The sequence below is a fragment of the Bombina bombina genome, chromosome 6 (assembly GCF_027579735.1).
Source record: "Bombina bombina isolate aBomBom1 chromosome 6, aBomBom1.pri, whole genome shotgun sequence".
NCBI classification, from domain to species: domain Eukaryota; kingdom Metazoa; phylum Chordata; class Amphibia; order Anura; family Bombinatoridae; genus Bombina; species Bombina bombina.
The window spans coordinates 843,355,704-843,382,471 of NC_069504.1; the positions used below are offsets into that span (position 1 = coordinate 843,355,704).

At 33.9% G+C, this 26,768-nt stretch overlaps 1 protein-coding gene across 1 annotated transcript; it reads right to left on the reverse strand.

Moving 5' to 3' along the window:
- Nucleotides 1-1,141: 1,141 nt before the first annotated feature.
- On the reverse strand, nt 1,142-21,774 carry LOC128663758 (phospholipid phosphatase 3). Its single transcript, XM_053718243.1, has 6 exons — nt 21,477-21,774; nt 16,537-16,694; nt 9,830-10,101; nt 9,061-9,118; nt 5,964-6,140; nt 1,142-2,153 (listed from the first exon to the last, which is right to left on the reverse strand). Exons 1-6 carry the CDS (start codon nt 21,634-21,636, stop codon nt 2,058-2,060), a joined length of 921 nt encoding a protein of 306 aa, XP_053574218.1. The 5' UTR covers nt 21,637-21,774; the 3' UTR covers nt 1,142-2,057.
- Between the last annotated feature and the right edge of the window lie 4,994 nt (nt 21,775-26,768).

A 26,768-nucleotide genomic window follows, 5' to 3' on the forward strand; every position in this document is an offset into this window, starting at 1 on the left:
TCAGTGAAGAAGAGAATGTAATATTACTTTAATAGTTAATGTATTGTTCAATAAAGTTAAATTAGTCTCTGGTGTGTTTCTTTATTATAAGAGGTAGTTGCATGAAAGAAATAAAGAATTTACACCCTTATGCTTTGCATGTTGAAGCTTGCACTTTTTAGCAAGAAATGTACAAGGTCAAGAGATTCTCATCATACTTACCCACAGGGATATAATAGAAGAGTGAGTCATAGTGTGTTGAGAAGTGCAAGTAAAGATTAGGCGCTGCTTTGCAGTAACAGAAATCTGTGTGTTTCCTGTTTCTGTTACTAATATTTAATGGCACAAACATGTGAATTGTATTACAGTGGTAATCTATTCACATGAGGGACCACAGTAATATTTATGGTGCGTACAAGTAGATATTTAAGATATTCTATTAGTTCTATAAATCAAAGCAAAACACAGTTCTATATAAACAAATGTCATATTAAAGGAACATGCAAATACCCCCAGAATCGGGACTGATAGATAGGCATGCTCCAAGCATAGAACATACATAAAAATCAAGCACATTGTAGTGCAAGAAGTATATGCCATAATTTGCACTACTCTCTGATTAATTCTATGTGTTTAACTCCCACAAATTTGTTTAAACACACAGATACATTTCTGCTCAGGAGCTGTGAGCATTGCAGTTCCAGAGCTTAACACAGCCAATGATTGATTGGATTCACTAGTTGTTTAGCCATTTGTTTTTGTTCTATAGAGGTATATAAATGCTACTAAAAAATGATTTTCATAACAATAATCTGGATACAAAAGCATTTAATTCAAAACACACACATAATACTCTTAATTATTAATACTTTAGCTTCAAAATATTACAAATACACATGTATTTACCATGAACACTTACCTAAACAAAGTAAGCAAAGTCTTGTTTTTAAAGAAAGTTTCTTTTTAAATATATTTTAAGTTTTACAGATTTATTTTGAATCTAATTTGAGTGTATATATATATATATATATATATATATATATATATATATATATATATAATGCTGAATATACTGTGTGTATATATATATATATATATATATATATATATATATATATATATATATAAACTGTATACTGAAATGAGAAGGCACTCACCTGGATTGACCAATATATATAACTTTATTTTAAAGTAAAGTTATTTATACCACATTGAAGTGCACCCCTGGTCAACAACAGGGTTCAGGATTTCATTCTAATTTTTGAGAGTGTTTTACCCTCAGTTGGATCATATATATATATGCAACAAAATGACAATTTCAGATAAAGCTCACAATCATAACTTTCAATAGAATCATGTTTATATTATAATACATGTACATTGCAAAATGTTTCTATATTGAAATGTACTGATGACTGTGCATTTAAAGTTTGACCAATGTGTCCCTTTAAAAATGTGCTTTAAAGTTTGTAACATAGATTTTCTTTTAAACATTTACAATATAATAATGATAAACTTTTTTGTTAATAAAATATTTTTCTGATTCAACAGAAGTGTAAGAAAGTTATATCATCTGGAACTAACTGGTTATTTATTACTAGGTTTAAACCCATCTCATTTCAGCTGAGGTCTAGACATTTGACAATGTTATACAGGAAACCCATAAAAAAAAAATCCCACATCAGGAAATCAGCTTTATTACTTCAGAAGAGTGAATGCTAAATTTTAAAGTGCAAATGAAATGTAAGGTTTTACTGTTGTATAGTTCTTTTTTTTTTTTTATAAACAATAACTTTATTGGCATTCACTATAAATACATTGAGCAGTCATCCTTTATGCACTGCATAATCTTTAATCCTTTTTTTTGTAAATGAATTGATGAGGATCTAGACTCTGTAGCACTGTCCATTTCCATCTGTGCTGAAAAGTAACTTCTCATGTTCATGTGTGTTCCACTTGCATTGTGTCATGTCCACCATTACTATAGTCATTTAATATGTGCCTGCACATAGACATTCTGTTCCTGAGAAGTCTCTTATTCTCCCCCCCTTGCTCTATAATGAGCAGTTTATTGAGGTCTAACAGTTGGTAAATGTTTCACGACTGTCATTTCGGGGAATGAGGGGAATAGATTGTGGGCTCTTCTGCCGAAACATATCAGAAATGTAAAATGCCTGGAAAAGAAACAAAAAAATATACAATCAATTCATTTATGATAAGCAAATTATACCAATAATGCAAGAATTATTAGAGACAGCCTAAGGCAAAGATAAAATACTGTCATTTGTTGGAACATTTTATTTTAGCAAAAACTGCATGTTTAATCCCCGACAAGATATTATTAAAAGCTAATGTCCTGCTCTAAGCCACAACACAACTGAAGCTTCTGACTTAATAACGGCCTTGTCAGCAAGAGTTTAGCCATGTGTTTAACCTCTTTGTGACTTAAAGCAGTTAATTTTGTGCATTAATATATACTTTAAAAAAAGTAACCTTTTAAGAGACGTAATATAAAAATGATATGCTCCAATTTATTTAAGCAGGTAAATTTTGAATTAGTGTTTATTGATTGCTATGTGTTGAACTCACACAAAGGGTTAAAGATGTTGATAAACTCAACTCAAGAGAGTTCCCAAGCAAGTCACAGCTAGATACTGGCTATGTGCCACTGCCACCCTTGATTGGCTGAACTGTCATGTCTTGCAAGGGATTCTCCCAAGTGAAACTTTACCTCTGTAAACAGCTCAGGCAAGATTCTCTAAATCTCTGTTCTTGACAAGATCTGTGCATCTCGTAAATGGGCATAACATACTTTTGTGAAGGAGCAGTACATATATATATATATATATATATATATATATATATATATACAGTATAGTTCTCAATGCAATTATCATTCCTAAATGCGTATTAAATGTAAGTCGTAAAAATCATGATCAAATTACTAGTATTAATAGTTTACATTGACAATTGTTTTAAAAACCTGCAACAAAATGCCAATTTAAATTAAGCTGTTAAAATTATTGTTTATCTTTCGAGGGGAAAAAAATAGTGTTTTCTGAAAACAGTCCTGAAATTGTAATTAAGAAGTCAAAATTAAAATGGTTCCTTATATTTCTATTGTAAAATGAGTCTTGGAGGTTTGGTGAGTGGGCTGAACAGGGGCATGAAATTATCCAATTAAAGGGACAGTCTAGGCCAAAATAAACTTTTATGATTCAGATAGAGCATGTAATTTTAAAAAAAAATTCCAATTTATTTTTATCACCAATTTTGCTTTGTTCTCTTGGTATTCTTAGTTGAAAGCTTAACCTGGGAGGTTCATATGCTAATTTCTTAGACCTTGAAGACCACCTCTTTTCAGAATGCATTTTAACAGTTTTTCACCACTAGAGGGTGTTAGTGCACGTATTTCATATAGATAACACTGTGCTTGTGAACGTGAAGTAATCTGGGAGCAGGCACTGATTGGTTAAACTGCAAGTCTGTCAAAAGAACTGAAATAAAGGGGCAGTTTGCAGAGGCTTAGATACAAGATAATCATAGAGGTTAAAAGTATATTTTATATAACTGTGTTGGTTATGCAAAACTGGGGAATGGGCAATAAAGGGTTTATCTATCTTTTAAAACAATAACAATTCTGGTGTAGACTGTCCCTTTAACCTGCCTGCAAAATACTAAATAGCCGTTGAAATGTCCCCATATTAGTATGTCTGCCCTTAAACGAATAGAAATGTCAAAACTGAAATCTGCATGTGTGTATTTCAATTTGAAATAGAAGCATTTGTACAAAATATTTAGCCAAAATGCTTCTAATAAAATGTATAACAGTTTCAGCAGGATACGCACGTATGCTGTGAGGGCCGTGCACTAGTATTCAAGCTCAGGGAGCTGACGGTGGTGTGTTATTGTAATTGAAGACTTTATTTGTGTAATACAAGCTGCTGCTGACTCTCTGAGAAGGTGTAGTTTTCGAATGCTGGTGCACACACAGGCCCCCACAGCATATGCACATATGCAGCTGACAAACAGTAATAACTGCTACTTGAAGCTTATTTGCTAATGGAAATATATTGCAAAAATGTTTCTATTTCAAATTGAAATGCACCCATGCACATTTCAGTTTTGACCTTTATATCCCTTTAACTATGGACTACCGTGGCTTCCTAAATACAGTAGATAGTATATATTAAGACAGTAAATTAAATAATTATTTTATGAACTACCCTATCTCAAGCTGCCCCTTCCCTGCCTTTTCCCCTCTTTGTCTGATCCCCAGAGCTAAGTCACAATGTGTGTGTGTGATTGTCAGTGTACATCCTGCGTGCATGTAACAGGATACACAGACGTTTCCTGAAAACAAGACCTTTCTGCAGTTATTTGGGGGGATGGGGGTGCAAATCTATTCTGCTTCGTTTATTTAACACTTCCTCTCTCCCACAATCCCACAAAAACAAGGAAAAGAATAGGAGGGCAGCAGCAATTTCGATAAATCTCACATGTATCTATTTTTAGATCTTTGTATATTTTTATCTGTGGGTGATTATTTTCGTAACAGCATGTATTTCCCTTTTATTTATTTCTGATATATAATTATTATACACTTTTATTTATTTTGGTAATCTGTTTAATGCTTCACCCATTTTAAACTGAGTTATGCAAGAGATATTTACTTTACATATTATCTGTTTAGAGTGGAATTCACCACAAGCATATCTATCTATATCTATCTATCTACATCTATCTATCTATCTATCTATCTATTTACATATATCTATCTATCTATCTATCTATCTATCTATCTATCTATCTATTGTATATCTATTATCAACTATTTATCATCTATCTAACTATAATAGATAGATAGATAGATAGATAGATAGATAGATAGATAGATAGATAGATGATAGATAGAGGGATAGATAGATAGACAGACATATAGATAGATGATAGATAGATGGTAGCGGACCTACTTAACAGAGGGCCCTGGTGCAAAAACAAAATTGGGCCCCCAATGGGAACTCAGTAGTAGGTAATAGTTATAATGTACATGCTGCTCTGTATAATGTTTTGAGGATATATAGATAGATAAATAGATAGATAGATAAATAGATCAACCTGCACTAATAAAAGGTTCCCCTGCATTAGGATTTTACACATTCTGCACAAGCCTATGTATAGAATAACTGCTATGGGCCCCCTCCAGCACTAGGGCCCTGTTGCCACTGCACCTGCTACACCAATGGTAGTTCTGCCTCTGCAGATAGAGACTAAAATAGCTGAGACACTAAAGAGAGAGATATAATTAAATAAAAAAGGGTATAATAATAATACATAATATAGCTAAAGAAAAAAGAATATTAAAAAAATAATATATATATATATATATACACATCAGCCACTTCTAATTACTAATGTAAACACTTTTTGGGTAAAATTCTTTGTAACTGATGAAGAAATGTATACAACAAATTGTTATTGTTACCACTTCTGGGAAATTATGTTAAAATGAATCCAGTCATTTCTTGGATGGGTGTTCTGTCGAGAACTCCAATTCATCAAAAACTCCAATCTGACGTCACTTCCGGTGACTCTTTTATTTTAATATCTGTTTTGCCTCTGTCTGGGGGGCCACTGCAGACCCTTTGGCATACACCCCAAGTAAACCTTGGGGATTGAGGTTTACAAGGGGGGTGGAGACAAAATAGATAGTGAAGATAGGTGATTACAGGGCCTATCTGATAGGTTGGTAATCCTGTCACTCACTGGACACGGACCAATCAGATGTATGGAAATACCAGAAGTGACGTCAGATTGGAGTTTTCAATGTACTGGAGTTCTCAACAGAACATGGGATATAAACATTAGTATATACTCTTCTGGATAAAGTCCAGATATCTCTATTATATTATGGTAAGTATTTATTTTGTGCTAACCAATGATTAGTGCAGTCCCCTATAATATTTGATTATACTGTAACTCACCACACAGAAAGCAACCAGCGCTCCCTGCAAGAATCCCACTGCAACATCTGAGGGGTGATGTCTGTAGTCAGAAATACGTGTGAGTCCTGTGTATAGAGCCACAAGGATCAGAACAAACTGAAGAAGAGGACGTAAGAGGCGAGCCCCGCGCCACGTGAATCGCGCCTGTAGGTAAAACTGCAGGAGGGGAGAAGAGATGGTAAAACCAGTAAGCAATACTCTTTATGCACATTAAACAAATAGCATATATATAATAATCCGTATTTTATACAAAAATAAATTCCCCCAACAGTTAAAACCAGTAATAATAATAATAATAATAATAATAACCAGATGACGTTTTTCCAAACATGTCTTGTCTGGCTTAAAGGGACACTGAACCCAATTTTTTTCTTTCATGACTCAGATAGAGCATGCACTTTTAAGCAACTTTCTAATTTACTCCTATTATCAATTTTTCTTCGTTCTCTTGCTATCTTTATTTGAAAAAGACATCTAATCTAATGAGCCAGTAAATTTCTGGTTCAGAACCATGGACAGCACTTGTTTATTGGTGCTGTCCAATCAGCAAGGACAACCCAGGTTGTTCACCAAAAATGGGCCGGCACCTAAACCTACATTCTTGCTTTTCAAATAAATATACCAAGAGAATGAAGAAAATTTGATAAAAGGAGTAAATTAGAAACTTGCTTAAAATGTTATGCTCTATCTGAATCACAAAAGAAAACATTTGGGTTCAGTGTCCCTTTAAAGGGATACAAAGACCCTATAGAGTTGTAGGATTTTACAGAAAGTCATCTTTCAAGCCTATAATGATGATGTACCCTTTGTTAAAACGTCTACCATCGTTTTGAAAGCATTTAAAGCCTTTTCTTTTCAATATACCTCCAAATATGAGCTACTATGAGTTACTTCGGTATTAGGTCTGGATTGGCTGAAAGTGCTTGTGTCCAAAGCTGATATCAGAGTAATACATCATAGAATGCACTGGAACAAAGTGGAAAGTACTGGAGACCACTTTAAAAAGGTGCAATGCTGTATTTTTTATTGGAAAGGTAAGTAATCTTTACAGGTTTAACATGGAATTTTGTTTAAAGGGACACTAAACCCACAATTTTTCTTTCATGATTCAGGTAGAGAATACAATTTTAAACAATGTTACAATTTACTTCTATTATCTAATTTGCTTCATTCTTTAGATATACTTTGTTGAAGAAATAGCAATGCACATGTGTGAGCCAATCACATGAGGCATCTATGTGCAATACCCAATCATCAGCTACTGAGCATATCTAGATATGCTTTTCAGCAAAGAATATCAAGAGATTGGAGCAAATTAGATAATAGAAGTAAATTAGAACGTTGCTCAAAATTGCATGCTCTATCTGAATCATGAAAGAAAAAATGTGGGTTTTATGTCCCTTTAAAGGAATATGAAATCCAAATATTTTCTTCTGTGATTCAGACAGAGCATACACATTATAAAAAGTTTCCAATTTACTTCAATTATTATTATCAAATTTGCTTTGTTCAAATGGTATCCTTTCTCTAGAGCACTAAGTGGCAGTGCTGATATCTAGTGCTCTTGCATATAAATAACATTCTTTCAAACCTTCTGCTATATAGTGTTCCATACATAAGCACACTCCTGAGCCTACCTCCACGCCTTTCAACAAAAGAGAACACAGAAAATGTGATAATAGAAGTAAATTAGAAATCTGTTTAAAATTGCTTGCTCTATCTGAATCATGAAAGAAAAATGTTGGATTTTATATCCCTTTAAAATCATGCTTAGTGGTGTATTTAGTTTTTATGCTGCCCTAGGAACCTGGAAATCTACTAAAAACCCACCACAATTATTTGTCCTCATATTTCTGACGACTGGAGGTCAGGGATGGATACGGAGGTCGTGCATCCTCCACTTAACAAACAGGAGTCATTGATTTGTTATATAAGTAATAAAAACCATATGAGTAGGAAGACATCATGCTGTTAAACTACCCCTCACAATATGCTGCCCCCCCAAACCTGCTGCCCAAGGCACAGACCCAGATGATATAGGGAGTTTAATTCAGATTTAAAAGATAAAGTTTTTTTCTTTAAACCAAAATCTAGTTTATCTGTGCTTCATCGGCTGTGGTTTGGCTCTCAGGGCTTTTTGACCACATGAAAGCTTGAAAGTGGTCTGTCGTACAATGCAACAGACAGGCTGAGGAAATGTACACAGTCCAGCTATTTGCCAATATACAATGCCTCTAAATAATGTAAATCACTTTATTGTAATAATGTAAATCACTTAAATGTTAGAGACACGAAAACCATTTTTTTTCTTTAATGATATTCAAAGGCCCCTATTTAAGAAAGGTCTTGCGGACCTGATCCGACACTGCGGATCAGGTCCGCAAGACCTCGCTGAATGTGGAGAGCAATACGCTCTCCATATTCAGCATTGCACCAGCAGCTCACAAGAGCTGCTGGTGCAACGTGGCCACCTACAGACTCGCGGCCAATCTGACGCCAGCAGAGGGGTGTCAATCAACCCGATCGTACTCGATCGGGTTGATTTCTGGCGATTCCTGTCCGCATGCTCAGAGCAGGCAGACAGGGTTATGGAGCAGCGGTCTTTAGACCGTAGCTCCATAACTTGTGTTTCTGAAGACTCGCCAGAAACACGGGCCCACAAGCTCCCTACGAAGCTTGATAAATGGGCCCCAAAGATTTTAAACAACTTTACAATTTACTTCTATTATCTAATTTGTTAAATTCTCTTGATATACTTAGTTGAAAAGCATAGATAAATAGGCTCAGTAGCTGCTGATTGGTGATTGCACATAGATGCATTGTGTGATTGGCTCCCCCATGTGTATTGCTATTTCTTCAACAAAGGATGTCTGAAGAATGAAGCAAATTAAATAATAGAAATAAATTTGAATGTTGTTTAAAATTGTATTTTCTATCTGAATTATGAGAGAAAATGTAGGGGCTATAAATCTCTTTAAATGTGGACGAAGTGAATGGAACAGTAAATCCAGGTACATTGGACAAAACTCTCCACCACATTATGCATGCAATTAACAAATTTATATTATATACTTACAGAAAGGTAAAGCATAGAGTACATTGAAAATGAGGCATGCCCAGAGTAAAACGATTTCCTAAAAACAAACAACAAAAAAAACAGCTTTCAATTATGTGTATCTGTTTTTGTAGTTAATGTTCAGATGTATCAAATGATTTCTTAGTCATCCAGAGAACTAAAAATAGATTCTTTGGGAAAGAAAATTCTAAAAACATCTTTGAGATCTTTATTGTCTTATATTAAGTTTTGCTTTAGCAAATGTACATCAAAAGATAAAACTTTGTTAAAGGGACATTAAACACTAAACACATGCTAAATAGAATGAGACAGACTAATATGTAGATGTATTTTTTAAAGTTAAATTGGTTGTTAAATTATTGACAAAATAAGTGTAAAGTTTTAATGTCTAAAACCATGGGAGCTGCCATGTTGTAACTAAGGTTACCTTATCTGCTGTGGCCAATTAGGGACAGTTATAAATAGGTCACTACAGTGTGCAGCCAATGGTTGTGTGGAATATAACAGTGTTCTGCACTTCCATTTCTAACAGGAACTGAAAAGCTCACAATTTCAGAATGGAATTACAGGAAAGATGGACAAAATAAATTAGGAAATTATATTGCATATATATATATATATATATATATATATATATATATATATATATATATATATATATATATATATATATATAAAATTTATCATTTTATATTACCATCTCATAGTAATATAGAATATAATCTGCTATGCATTTTTATGTATGTCTAGAAATTAAGTATACACTCACCTGGCCTCTTCCACATATTTGGGGTTTCCTGTACATGTGTAGTCTTCTATGTATCCTATTGTGCAATTGAGAAACTCTGGCTTGCATATCGAAAGGAAGTTTGGCCTCAGACGCCCTGCACTCAGTTTAGCGGTGTTGGTGAGAGACTGTCCAAGAGCTGATCCAAATAGAAAGGGAAGCAGCTGGCGATATGTGGCTGATAAATAACCCTCTCTAGGGCAAGACAGAGGACTGCGGTGTCTGCTGACACGAAGACACTCCCCCAGTACAATCTGAGGAGACATGAAAAATTGGTTTGTTTTATAAGCATAGAAGTGTCTCCGTGTTACATGCACAACAACTGTCAGTGTTATATTTTTCACTGTTATGATACAAGAAACTCTCTCAGGCCAATACGGCCTTGGAAGCAACTCTCTACTTTTAGAGCCAAACACATATAGGTCTGTAGAGCTAGCAGCCACCTTTATACATAAACAATCATGTAAAAACCATAATTACATAAAATAGAGTATAGAAGATTCAGGCAACTACAACCCTGTGAGCCTAAGTTTAAAAAATTAGTTATGGGAACTCTTTTAAAGTAATTTTTTCCCCCTCTAAATAACAGCAAAAAAATAACAAAAACTGCAGGAAGATAAAAGACTAGTCTAGTTTATTTTTTGGGTAAAGCAAAAGATATAGCTTATCTAGATGTGAAGTAGTTTGACATTTGAGGTATTTTTAGAGATAGTTTACCACAAAATAATACTCGAACTGGAGAGGTTGGTTAAGTTGTTAGTGAATATAGCGCCCTGTCCTATGCTATCAATTAATTTGTAAACTCCATTATATAGGGCTACACTGAATATATAGCTGAGTGAGTAGACTGTTGGCTGAAGTATATTTAAAGTATACTAGTAGTAGTATAGTGACATGCTCAGTTATTAGTACAGTACCTGCGTTGTTTAATATATTTAACATGCATATTAAAGGGTCATTAAGTAGTAATAACAAATGTGCTGGATCATATTATTATCTGTTGGACAGAAATATTTGTTAAATCCTCACATCGAGATAAAAACATACTTAAAGCCCGATCCAGCAAATTACAGCTGATCTCGAACACAGCTGGTGTTTGTCAGATACACACATATGCGCTATGATCATCCCTGGATCGCATTGCTAGCCTGTGTCACTAACTGTCTTTCTCACATCTCTTCCTGGATGTCCTCTCACTACCTTAAGCTAAATCTCTCCAAAACTGAGCTCCTTATTTCCCCCCCTTCTTCCAAAATCTCCACCACCCATCTCTCTATAACTGTTGACAACTCCATCATTACCCCTACCCTGCATGTCCAATGTCTTGGGGTCACATTTAGCTCAGATCTCACATTCTGCCCTTGGCTAAATCCTGCCGCTTCCACCTTAAAAACATCTCTAAGATTAGACATTTCCTTCCCAAAGACACAACCAAGATTTTAAACAACTCTCTCATCCTTTCCCGTCTAGACTACTGCAACTCTGTCCTCTCTGGTCTCTCTAGCTGCTGCCTAGCTCCTTTACAATCTATAATGAATGCCTCTGCCAGGCTCATCTTCCTTACACATTGTTCTTCATCTGCTCCACCTCTCTGCCAATCCCTTCACTGGCTTTCTCTTGCCTCCAGGATTAACCACAAAATTGTGACTCTGACATACAAAGCCCTCAACCCCTCAACTGCACTGCTCCCCCCTACATCTCAGATCTTGTCTCCAGATACTATCCCTCCCGTCCCCTTCACTCTGCTCACAACCTCTGTACTCTCCTCCTCTCTTGTTACCTCCTCACATTCCTGTTTTCAGGGCTTCTCCAGACTGGCTCTTGTGGAGCTCTCTTCCTCACTCCAAAAGACTCTCCCCTAGTTTTGAAAGCTTCAAGAGCTCCCTATTGACTCTACTGTTCAGGGATGCATACAACCTACACTAACCTTTCCTTATACCAGTTCCTCTCCTCCATTGCTATCCTATTGAACCCCCTTAGCATGTAAGGCTGAGAGCCCAACCTTCATAAGAGCTGACTACAACAGTGCGACTCTTGGCAGGGCACTCTACCTATTTGATCCCTATAAATGTTACCTTGCATACAGCCTATGTTTATAGCGCTGCAGAATCTGTTGGCGCTCTACAAATAACTGATAATAATAATAAGCTGGAGCTGACTTTATTACATACAACCTTTAATAGTTCTAGACTATCGATGGTGATTGTTTTTATACGTTTAAAGGGACAGGAAACCCCAAAAGTTCCTTTCATGATTTGGATAGAACATACAATTTTAAATAACTTTTCAATTTACTTCTATTTTCATCTTGGCTTCATTCTCTTGTTATCCTTTGCTGAAGGGACAGCATTGCACTACTGGCAGCTAGATGAACATATCTAGTTAGCCAATCACAAGAGACAAATGTTAGCAGGCACCAATCAGCAGCTAACTTTCACTAGTGTAGGATATGTGCGTATTCTTTTTCAACAAGGGATACCAAGAGAATAAAACACTATTTCAAAATAGAAGTAAATTTAAAAGAAATGACATGCTCAATCTGAATCATGCCAGTTTAATTTTGACTTTCCTATCCCTTTAAATTCACATTAAAATATACAGTTAAAGGGATAGGAAAGTCAAAATTAAACTTGCATGATTCAGATAGAGTTTTAAGAACCTATTAAATCCATTTTTATTTTCAAATTATGTTATTTATTCTCTTGGTATCCTTTGTTGAAAAAGAATATGTACATATCCTACACTAGTGGGAACAATCTGGTGATTGGTGGCTACACACATTTGTATCTTGTAATTGACTGACTAGATATGTTTAGCTAGCTTCAGCAAAGGACATCAAGAGAATGAAGCAAATTTGATAATAGAAGCAAATTGGAAAGTTGTTTAAAATTGCATGTTCTATCTGTCCATGAAAAAATAAAATTCGGTTTAATGTTCCTTTAAAGCTTAACTGCTGATTTATAGCATGGATTCAATAAGAAAAAGAATGCATTAAAGGGACATTAAAACTACATTTTTTCTTTAATTGTTCAGATAGAGAATACAATTTTAAAATGTTAAGAAAGGTTCCAATTTACTTCAATTATCAAATTTGCTTTGTTCTCTTGTTATTTTTTGTTGAATATATATCTAGATAGGTTGTGTGCAATGCATATGTCTAGAGGACTACATGACAGGAAATAGTGCTGCTATCTAGTGTTTTCGCTAATGTATAACCACTGCGATATAATACTGCAGACACGTGCACACTTCTGAGCTTACTTTCTTGCTCTTCAACAAAGGCTAACAAGAAAACAAATAAAATGTTCTACTAGAAGTAAATTGGAAAGTAGTTTAAAATTGTATGTTCTATCTGATTCATGAAATAAATTCTTTGTGTTTTATGCACTTTTAAGCACTACAATTGCAGCTATTGAAACCAAACATATGGTGGTAGCCAAGACGCAGAGGGGCTGCACCTTGCTCTATGTGGGGAGCTAAAAGCTAACCATAAAGCTGAATATTAAGAGAGAAGAGGGTACTGGTGGGAACCTCATTCGCTTCTCGCTATTGCGATTTTTCTTTATTTTGCCTTGCTCTCTATACAGCACTGGACCTATAAAAAAAGCATCACTTTTTCTGTTCAAGAAGACAACCAGCACCTTTGAGGTTTGGGAATCAACAATAATAAATGGTATTGCATAATAAATGCAGCATATCCGTGACAGCTGCCATTGCTCACGGCCAATCAGTGTTACACATTGTGCCATCTGTCAGTATCTTAGTGATCTATCAATTTTACCCAAATAATGCTCTGACAGTATGATCAATCATATTTCACAAAGTTTATACAATGACATCATTGTTAGCTATACACAGCTGCCTGCTGTGCTAAACAGACATACAACCCAGCATTCATATAGAGATTAGAATTTAAATCAATTTTCCATTTTATTTCTATTATCAATTTTGCTTTTCTTCTTGGTATCCTTTGTAGAAAATCATACCTAGGTATACCCAGGAGCTGAGAGCTAGCTGCAGATTGGTGGCTGCATATATATGCCTCTTGTTATTGGCTTACAGATGTGTTCAGCTAGCTCCCAGTAGGAATTGCAGCTTCTTTTATTAAAATGAAGCAAAATTGATAATAGAAATAAATTGGAAAGTTGTTTAAAAATCTATGCTCAATCTAATCATGAAAGAAAAAAAAATTGTGTTTCATTCATCTACAGTTAATTTGGTAATATTTTATGCGAGGTAATGAATGCACGATGCATGCAAAAAGGCAAACTTTGAATATCGCGGTTGTGTTAATGTATTCCAGAGTAGAAACCAATGGAGCAAAGAAACCAGAAAAAAAGCACATCCCTACTCTTGTGTAAACCCAATCACATATACTCCAGTGTGCTAACCTGACATGATAATATAAATATTTCACATTCCAATGTTCTTCACATTTTTCATATATCTGATGGCATTTTGGTACTATATGTGTGTGTGTGTGTGTGTGTATATATATATATATATATATACATATATATACATATATATACATACATACACACATATACACACACAGTTGTATGCAAAAGTTTAGGCACCCCTGAAAATTTCCATGATTTTCATTTATAAATAATTGGGTGTTTGGATCAGCAATTTCATTTTGATCTATCAAATAACTGAAGGACACAGTAATATTTCAGTAGTGAAATGAGGTTTATTGGATTAACAGAAAATGTGCAATATGCATCAAAATGAAATTAGACAGGTGCATATATTTGGGCACTCTTGACATGTTGTTGATTTGAATACCTGTAACTACCTAGCACTGATTAATTGGAACACACAGTTGGTTTGGTGAGCCCATTAAGCCTTGAACTTCATAGACAGGTGCATCCAATCATGAGAAAAGGTATTTAAAGTTGTCAATTGCAAGTTGTTGTTCTCTTTGAGTCTCCCCTGAAGAGTGGCAAAATGGGGACCTCAAAACAAATCTCAAATGACCTGAAAACAAAGATTGTTAAACATTATGGTTTAGGGGAAGGCTACAAAAAGCTTTGCAGAGATTTAAGCTGTTAGTGTCCACTGTGAGGACCAAAGTGAGGAAATGGAAGACCATAGGCACAGTTCTTGCTAAGGCCAGAAGTGGCAGGCCAAGTAAAATATAGGGGAGGCAAAGGCAAAGGATGGTGAGTACGGTAAAAAACAGCCCACAGACCACCTCAAAAGACCTACAACATCATCTTGCTGCAGATGGTGTCACTGTGCATCGTTCAACAATTCAGCGCACTTTGCACAAGGAGAAGCTGTATGGGAGAGTGATGCGGAAGAAGCCTTTTCTGCACACACGCCACAAACAGAGTCGCTTGAGGTATGCAAACACACATTTGGACAAACCAGCTTCACTTTGGAAGACGGTGCTGTGGACTGATGAAACAAAGATTGAGTTATTTGGTCATAACAAGGGGCATTATGCAGGGTGGCAAAAGAACACAGCGTACCAAGACAAACACTTGCTACCCACAGTAAAATTTGGTTGGTGAATGTTCCATCATGCTGTGGGGCTGTGTGGCCAGTGTCAGTACTGGGAATCTTGTTAAAGTTGAGATTCGCATGAATTCCACTCAATATCAGCAGAATCTTTAGAATAATGTTGAGGAATCAGTCACAAAGTTGAAGTTACGCCGGGGCTGGAAATTTCAACAAGACAACGACCCAAAACACTGCTCAAAATCTACTCTGGCATTTATGCAGAGGAACAAGAACAATGTTCTGGAATGGCCATCCCAGTCCCAGACCTGAATATCATTGAAAATCTGTGGGGTGATTTGAAGCGGGCAGTCCATGCTTGGCAACCATCAAACCTAACTGAACTGGAGATGTTTTGCAAGGAGGAATGGTCCAAAATACCTTCATCCAGAATCCAAACAATATTACAGGCTACAGGAAGCGTTTAGAGGCTGTTATTTCTGCTAAAAGAGGCTCTACTAAGTATAGATACAAAATTTCTTTTGGGGTGCCCAAATTTATACACCTGTCTAATTTCGTTTTGATGCATAGTGCACATTTTCTGTTAATCCAATAAACCTCATTTCACTACTGAAATATTAATGTGTCCTTCTGTTATTTGATAGATCAAAATGAAATTGCTGATCCAAACACCCAATTATTTATAAATGAAAATCATGGAAATTGTCTGGGGTGCCTAAACTTTTGCATATGATTGTAATATATATATATATATATATATATATATATATATATATATATATATATACAGATGATTATATATAGGTATAGATATATACAGATAAATATAGGAACATCTATTTATAAATACTTAGAACCTCTATGCGCAGAACATTGGAATTTGAAATATTTACCAAAAATACACAGTATAGCACTTTATTAAATATGAATATTGCATAAATATGATTTTTCATGTTTTCATCTAACACTGGGGACCTCATATCTTTAAGCCTTTTTTCTTTTATTGATCAATTTGTTTTTAAACTGACTGAGAATGCAGTGATCATTCTAGTGTAAATAACAATTGCGCTCACGCATTCGCGTTTACTTTCAACTTGTAATACGAGCGCTAAACCTGACGCACAAGCACCCACACTAGAACCCTTTTTACTTCCCAGTTATTGTTAGCGCGCCAATCGTAATCTGGCCAAAATGTATATTTAGGGCTTTTGGGTACTTACAGCAAATCCTGTGATGAGAATTCCCACACTAATCAGCAATGTATCACTCACAGTTTCTTCTGATATAGCTGGGTACTGGATGGAAAGATCATCACAGAAAAATCCACGATGAAACGGAGTGACCAGCCCCAACTCACAGATAAGGAAAGGCGCAGACACTGCAGGAGACATAAGTGTAAGGCTGTATAAATGTGTTCTGGTTATAAAGTACATTAAAGAGATACAAAACCCAATTTTGTTCTTTCATGATTTAGATAGAGCGTACAATTTGAAGCAACTTTCTAATTTACTCCTTTTACCAAAAGCAAGAATGTAAACATAGGAGCCAGCCCATTTTTGGTTCAGCACCTGGGTAGGGCTTGCTGATTGGTGGCTATGTACATATCCTCAGCAGCAGCAGTGCACTACTGAGAGCTAGCTAGTGATTGGGGCTACACACATTTGTCTCTTTTCATTGGCTCACCCGATGTGTTCAGCTAGCTCCCAATAGTGCATTGGTGCTCTACAGCTGACTTTAGCTATGTGCTAATCCTTGAAGGGGTTAAACAAGGTTATTTACAAACATTGGTGCAATATTAAATGGTGACATTAAAGTATTTTTTTTATATACATCAGCATTAAATCGCTGACATGCAAAAAGATCTGCAAAATTAATGTTTTAAAACATTTTAAAGTACTGTCATTAATTTTGCAGTTCTGGGAAACACCCCTTGAGAATCATTTTGAGCATTGTCTAGCTCATCCCTTTTGCTGTAGCCAATTAGAGACAGATATAAATATGCTCATGCAATCATTGTGTATCATGTAGGACAGTAGGAGGTAAAGGGTTAAGAATTTAAGACTCTAGCCCCACCACTGCTATGTTAGTCACTGACACTGGTCGCTGAATGATTATTGTGAAACACTGTTTAAGAAAACCCATTAAAATTCCATGTATATAATGATTCAGACTTTAATATCAATGTTCTTGATACTGGAATAAATATCTAATAAACCAAAAAGCTTTTTAGCTATAAATCAAAAATGTATTGTTAAATTAAAATATTTTTGTAAAATTACACACACTTCTCTATCTACAGTATCTATCTATCTACAGTATCTACAGTATCTACAGTATCTATCTATCTATCTATCTATCATCTATTTATCTATCTATCTATCTATCTATCTATCTATCTATCTATCTATCTATCTATCTATCTATCTATCTATCTATCTATCTTTTATCATCTATGTATCTTCTATCATCTGTCTATCTATCTATCTATCTATCTATCTATCTATCTATCTCTATCATCTATATTCTAAATATGTATCTATGTATCTATTCTATAATCTATCTATCTTTTATCATCTATGTATCTTCTATAATCTATCATCTATCTATCTCTCTATCAATCTATCTTATATCTATCTACCTATCTATTTTCTATCTATCATTTATCAATCTATTTATCTATCTATTATCTATTTTCTATCTTCTATCTATCTATCTTTCTATCTATCTGTCTATCATCTACCTACCTATCTATCTATCTATCTATCTATCTATCTATCTATCTATCTATCTATCTATCTATCTATCTATCATATATCTATCTATAATCTATGTATCTATATATCTATCATCTATCTTCTATCTATTTTCTATCTTCTATCTATCTGTCTATTATCTCTCTCTCTCTCTATCATCTATCTATATATCTATCTCCTATCATATATCTATCTATCATCAATGTATCCATCTTCTATCATCTATCTATCTTTTTATCATTTATATGTCTTCTATCCTCTGTGTATCTATCTATTTCTCATCTATCTACAGTATCTACCATTCTATCTATCTATATATTTATCTATCTTCTATCATCTATCATTCATCTATCTATAAATTAACGTATGTTGTGATCACATTTCCCTCGTTATCATTTACTCCACAAAGAATAAATCAAACAAAATATAAAAAAGCAATATAGCTGTTTGGAATGATCTTTAAGCCAGGATACTATTATTTAGTGAAACTCTATAGTAGTAATGTAAATAGACAATAAAGAAATCAATAATATTATTAGGTTCAAGAAGTATCTTATGTGCTGTTTTACCACTACAGAGTGTTTTAAATCTGGTGTAATACAGTAACATGGTGACACAGTGTGTATATATAGCAGCACAGTGTTATGTGTATATATCAAGTTACATAGTGACCTTTGTATTGTATATACAGTAATGTAAAATCACTGTTACATTTGGACATTTGGTCTTTATAAGCAGTGACACTCATAAATATAGAAATGCAGAATTAGTTTCATGATGAAGCTAATATATATATATATATATATATTATATGTGTGTGTATGAAATCTTTATTAAAATGTATTAAAACATTGATGATATGTTTTGATCATATAATAAATCAGTGATATATTGTATTTATACATGTATATTGAATATACAATAAATCAATTATAAATAACATTTTATTGAAAACATAATAAAGCAATATCCTAGTTTTTTATAGAGTTTACAATAAATTAGTGTTATAGGACACTTTTATTGAGCATGCAATAAACCAGTGATATATAACAATATATGAATATACAATATATCAGTATTGACAGTACATGAAGCTAATAGAATATATAATTAATAAGTGATATATGATTAATTTATTGAATACATGTGTGTGACATGACATGTTTATCGAGAATATAATAAATGTGATATTTAGCACTTTTATTGTTTAGAAAAATAAAGTGATGATATATGTTATGGTTGTAAGAAAAATTAAGCTTTGCAGTGACATGAAAATTCTATTAATTATGCAATAAATTAATGATATGCAACAGTTTAACTGTATATACAATAAAGCAGTGACATGACAATTCTATTAATTATGTATTAAATGAGTGATATGCAACAGTGTAACTGTATATACAATAAAGCAGTAACATGACAGTTTTATTCATTAAACAATACATCAGTGATATGCAACAGTTTAACTGTATATACAATAAAGCAGTGACATGACAATTATATTAATTATGCAATAAATCATTGATATGCAACAGTTTAACTGTATGTACAATAAAGCAGTGACATGACAATTATATTAATTATGCAATAAATCATTGATATGCAACAGTTTAACTGTATGTACAATAAAGCAGTGACATGACAATTATATTAATTATGCAATAAATCAGTGATATGCAACAGTTTAACTGTATATACAATTAAGCAGTGACATGACAGTTCTATTAATTATGCAATAAATCAGTGATATGCAACAGTTTAACTGTATGTACAATTAAGCAGTGACATGACAGTTCTATTCATTAAGCAATACATCAATGATATGCAACAGTTTAACTATATATACAATAAAGCAGTGACATGACAATTCTATTAATTATGCAATAAATCAGTGAAATGCAACAGTTTAACTGTATGTATAATAAAGCAGTGACATGACAATTCTATTAATTATGTATTAAATCAGTGATATGCAACAGTGTAACTGTATATACAATTAAGCAGTGACATGACAGTTCTATTAATTATGCAATAAATCAGTGATATGCAACAGTTTAACTGTATGTACAATAAAACAGTGACATGACAATTATATTAATTATGCAATAAATCAGTGATATGCAACAGTTTAACTGCATATACAATTAAGCAGTGACATGACAATTATATTAATTATGCAATAAATTAATGATATGCAACAGTTTAACTGTATATACAATAAAGCAGTGACATGACAATTATATTAATTATGCAATAAATCAGTGATATGCAACAGTTTAACTGTATATACAATAAAGCAGTGACATGACAATTATATTAATTATGCAATAAATCAGTGATATGCAACAGTTTAACTGTATATACAATAAATCAGTGATATGCAACAGTTTAACTGTATGTACAATAAAGCAGTGACATGACAATTATATTAATTATGCAATAAATCAGTGATATGCAACAGTTTAACTGCATATACAATTAAGCAGTGACATGACAATTATATTGATTATGCAATAAATTAATGATATGCAACAGTTTAACTGTATATACAATAAAGCAGTGACATGACAATTATATTAATTATGCAATAAATCAGTGATATGCAACAGTTTAACTGTATATACAATAAAGCAGTGACATGACAATTATATTAATTATGCAATAATTAATTATGCAATAAATCAGTGATATGCAACAGTTTAACTGTATATACAATAAAGCAGTGATATGCAACAGTTTAACTGTATGTACAATAAAGCAGTGACATGACAATTATATTAATTATGCAATACATCAGTGATATGCAACAGTTTAACTGTATATACAATAAAGCAGTGACATGACAATTATATTAATTATGCAATAAATCAGTGATATGCAACAGTTTAACTGTATATACAATAAAGCAGTGACATGACAATTATATTAATTATGCAATACATCAGTGATATGCAACAGTTTAACTGTATATACAATAAAGCAGTGACATGACAATTATATTAATTATGCAATAAATCAGTGATATGCAACAGTTTAACTGTATATACAATAAAGCAGTGACATGACAATTATATTAATTATGTAAGACATCAGTGATATGCAACAGTTTAACTGTATGTACAATAAAGCAGCGACATGACAATTATATTAATTATGCAATAAATCAGTGATATGCAACAGTTTAACTGTATGTACACAAAAGCAGTGACATGACAATTGTTTTGCATATTTATAGAATAGATACCCATGCAGCACAAAAAGAGAATTATGACAAAGACTGTGATACAATGATATTTGAAATACACATATAAATACCTAACATTTACATATAGCACAAGCAAGTGCCCATAGCCATAAAATAACTCATATTTATTCATATAAACTTTTGTGATGTAAAATAAACTTACCAACACAGAGACACAGCAGATCTAGACAGATAAGTGACCTCCTGGGTCTCGGTTTAACTGAGGACTTTGTCTCTCTTTGGACACAATGCCCCCCAACAGTCACTTTCAGAGCTCGGGGGTCTGGGCACCAATCCGAACCTCCACCCGGAGTGAGATGCATGTCACCAGTGAAGAAACCACAGACAGTCACCTTGTGTGTTAGGATCACCCTCTATTAGTTTCTAAGAACTCATATCTATGGTACTGGAGGCCACCTACTTGTCTCACTGCTCTCTGTCAGAGTGAGAAAGTGAGCTGCAAAAGTTTGCTTGTAAAAGTACAAGAAATCTAAAACTAGAGGAGGGAGCGGAGGGGAGGAAGGGAGGGAGGGGCTGGGAGGGTGTAAGCTAGACATGGAAGGAAGGAAAGAACGGAAGAGAGATAAACTGGAAAAGGAAGGGAATAACATGAATACAATCTAAGCAGAATCCCCACCCTATAATTGTCATTTCCAGGACCTCTCCGTTTCTAAACTGTGTATATCAGACACTTTTGGGACTATATATAAAATGCCACTTGATGATAATAAAAGACATTTTTCAACACTTAGTGCACATATTTTAAAATTACATTGGCCATCAAATTACCCTCAAATCCTTGAAAATAGTAACACTCTGTGATTGTAAACTGACAGTTACTTGAGCAAAGAGTCTGAATTACACCTGTGAATACAGATATATACTCACCGTCACTATCTTATACACTGACAAAGTCATTCAAAGTGTTGAAATATACTGTCGTCATTCTTGTAATAGATCCTATGACTGTCTAAAACTTTCAAAAAGTCTAAAAAGATTTAGATAAAGTCTGTAGATTCTTTGTTAAAGGGACAATGTACTTAAGCAAGCAGTTGATAAGAGTTTGCTGTATTCAAAGCAGCTGCAGGTACACCTTTTCTAATGGGCTGGGCTCTCTTTCTCACTCCCAAACTAGGAGATTGATTTTTACTGTTGTCTCTGCTTACATGTTTTTTATAGCCAATACTGCAGCGCTGACATTTTCAGTATTGGTGGTAGTTTCAATAGTATAAGGGCCAGATATTTTTTTCTCTTGCATGCTAACACTGCTGAAAGTAAACTTTTAATACAGATGGGTAAGCGTGTATTACATGTTGAAAGTAAAAATGCAACATGCAAGTGAAACTCGATACGCGCTAACTTGAGGACTTTGAATATCGCAGCCGCATTATTTTCTTCACCCCATAGGCATTAATAGAGCGCACTTTAAAAAAAACTAACACATATCGATCATGCACTAACCTAACACCGAGTTCAACCAACTGTGCTAAAGAAAAGGTAGAATTTTTACCATTCCAATGCTCTTAGAAGAAAAATATCTATAACCATATTTATACTGTACATTGCTATTAGCTCAGAGGTGGAAATGTCACCTCTCAGCAATATAGTGTTCTGCTGTGGGCTGCTTGAGGAGCTCGGTGTGGCGAACGCTTCAAACAAATAAAGGAACTTTCAGCATGAAGTATTATATACTCATGACTGAAAGTCCCCTTTATTTGTTCCAATGGTAAATCTTAGCGTTTCAAAAATGCTAGAATTTACCATCACTTTAACTGTGCTTTGAAAACCATGATGCAAAATCAGGAAAATTAAAAAATGTATCATCTACGTAATAGTGTTACCTCAGTTAGCGCTACGGAGCTAGCAGTAGCTGGGAGGCTTTAAAATTGTACCAATCTCCATCACAGGCTATTAGCATGATACGGTTAGTCCAGCTGGGCCGGGGTAAGTCCATTTTGGATTTCTAAGAGACATTCAGCATTTACATATTGTATCTAATCAACACAGAACATTGCATTTGTTTGTCCAATTTTTACCACACTGAAGCTAGTGGATAGATATTGGATTAAAATTCCTTTGGAACTTTTTAAGACTAAGTTTCAAAAGATACTTGACTCAAAAGATATTTAATTGAAATATTTACTTTGGACTTTTTATATCATATGAGTTTTAATTATGGTATACATTCCACCGGTGGACCTTATATTGACCTTATATTTTATTTATTTTTTGTTCCATTTACTTATACATATTACATATTTATATTTATATTCCTTGGTGTTATTTTAGAGTGTTTGAGTGGATATGCTGTAAGCGCGATTGATTTTTCACATATAATATTTTATTAGTTTTGGTTGCAGAAAACATTTTTTCAATTGCTTATATACTCCTTCCATTTTCAGTCCCATTATCTTTGTTTGTCCATAGAAAGAAATAAAAACATGGACTTTGATGGCAGATAGGAACCATAGACCCAACAAGTCACCTGTCCATATTTCCCATAAAGTATAAGCTTAATTAGTCTGTAGGACCCTTATGCTTATCCCATGCATTCTTGAAGACCCCACAGTGTTTGTCTTTACCTGCTCTAACTGAGGTTTATTCCATAAATCAACCACCTCTCTGCTTAGTCACATAACTATCCTTTCCCTATTCAACCCTTATTTAAAGAATTAAAGGGCCACTAAACCCAAAATCTTTCTTTCATGATTCAGATAGAGAATACAAATTTAAACAACATTACAATTTACTTCCATTATTTATTTTGCTTCATTTTTTAAATATCCTTAGTTGAAGAAAAAGCAATGCACATGGTGAGCCAATCATACAAGGCTTCTATGTGCATCAACCAATCAGCAGCTAGTGAGCATATCTAGATATGCTTTTCATCAAAGAATATTAAGAGAATAAAACAAATTAGATAATATAAGTGAATTAGAAAGATGTTTAAAATTGGATTCTCTTTCTAAATCATAAAAGAAAAAATGTGGGTGGCATGTCCCTTTAATCATATAACTGTCCTGTTCCTATCTCATTATATACTGAGTATATATTCAGTATATATAGGAATATATATTTAGAAAAAACATTCATGCTTATGTTTATATGTGTATATATGTTTTTACAGACATATTTACACATATTAACACATAAATAAATATGTACATATTTATAGACATATATGTATATATACAGTATATATATATATACACATCTTTAGATATGTGTATGTATCTCAATGTTAAAGCCATTCCCCTTCCTTTTATTCTAACACCTGAGACTTCATATCTTTGAGCCCTTATAACTTTTATGTGCAATATTTTTTTTAAAATATTTTTTATTAGATAGTGTTATTATGAGTGTAACTATACTTTGTAATGTATTTTTTATCTGTTTTGTGCAACTTTTTATTTTTATGAAACACTTAACCAGAGCTCTGAAGTTACAGTAATCATTCTAGAGTAAATAGTGCTCAAGCAATCACGTTTACTTTCATTTTATAATACCAGGGGTAAAATACCAGGGGTAAGCCCAATGAGTAATCTGGCCCAATATGTGAGTGTAGCTTAAAAGAATGTTTAAGGGCTAAACTCCCATTTCATAAACTCTTTAACATAACCTAACCAATAACATAACTTATAAAAACCGACAGACACACAGAGCTGGGTGAAAGACAATTTTAAAGGTTGCGTTTATTTAAACAATAATAAATCAAAATAAACTGAGACTTTCTTGAAGTCACTTAAGTAGGTGGCGGCATATGAGGCCCTATTAAACCACATACAGCTAGAGGTCAGGGCCCATCTTCACGCCTGAGCTGGCCTGAATCACGGCCCAAAATATTATAGTATCAGACGCCTAAGGGTTCTTCAGTCAGCAGGCCCGTGGGGTGGGGCATGACCTGGGGACATCACCCCACCTATTAGCTTGACTGTCACCCCTGCGGACCCTTTACCAAAAATTGGGCCATGATCTCCTGCTGCTTGGAGATAACCAGTGAAGCAACTCTGACTTAAAACCTTGCCACCAGAATCCAGACAAAAAGAGGAAGAGAGGCCTTCTCCTTTCACTTAAAGGGACACTGAACCCAAATTTTTTCTTTTGTGATTCAGATAGAGCATTACATTTTAAGCAACTTTCTAATTTACTCCTATTATCAAATTTTCTTTATTCTCTTGGTATCTTTATTTGAAATGCAAGAATGTAAGTTTACATACCGGACCATTTTTGGTGAACAACCTGGGTTGTCCTTGCTGATTGGTGAATAAATTCATCCACCAATAAAAAAGTCATGTCCAGAGTACTGAACCAAAAAAAAGCTTAGATGCCTTCTCTTTTCAAATAAAGATCGCAAGAGAACGAAGAAAATTTGATAATAGGAGTAAATGTGAAAGTTGCTTAAAATTGCATGCTCTATCTGAATCACAAAAGAAAAAAAATTGGGTTCAGTGCCCATTAAGTATGAGTACACCCCCTTCCACTAACAAGCAACAATGTTGCAACCAGGAGACCACCCCAGGGGCTTACATGTTATCTAGGAAGCTAGGCCCTTAATTTTGTTTCTGGATACAAGCTCCCTGCACTACCATTATATTAATATTTTATTTTAGATATTAGATATTACTGATTCTTAGAGCCACCAGCTGTCTGTTAGAAACAATATATTTTTTCTAAACTGTTGACCTTAAAGGGACATGAAAAACAAAATTAAATCTTCATGATTCAAATTTCCAATTTGCCTCTGTTATCAAATTTTTGACATCCTTAGTGCACATGTCGCGCACTATATGCGCAACATTGTTACAATCTTTGTTTTAAACACGTGCATGATCCTGAGCCTACCTCGGTATGCGATCATAGAAATAGCTAAGCATCAACAATTGATAACAAATTAAATTTAAAATTGACAATAAAATAGGAGTTTTTATTTATTTTTATTTTACTCTCTGTCAGAATCATGAAAGTTTAATATTAACTTTCATGTCCAGTGAATCAACTTTAATCCAAGCAGAAAAGTGGAAAGGTGAGCATTTTAAAAGAAGATTAGATTAAAATAAGTTAATTACTCCATAAAGTGTTTAAAGGGATATGAAACCCAATTTTTTTCTTTATTTGAAAAACAGGAAAGGAAGTTTAGGAGCAAGCCTATTTTTGGTTAAGCACTTGGTTAGTGCTTTCTGATTGGTGGCTAAATGTAGGTTCCCAGAGTGAATATAATTGATAAGTAACATACCCTTGAAAGTCTAAATATTGCCATCATCTGATGAAACCTCTCCCTGTAATATTTGATATCATCACAACACATCTATTATTAGATCAATCTCATAGAACAGTTTATACAGTTTAATTAAGATAATCTTACAACCTATGCCGTACTTACTTTCAGTCATATTCACAATTTAATCACTACATACAAATGATAATGTGTATATATACAGGGGGCGCTAGTGATAAT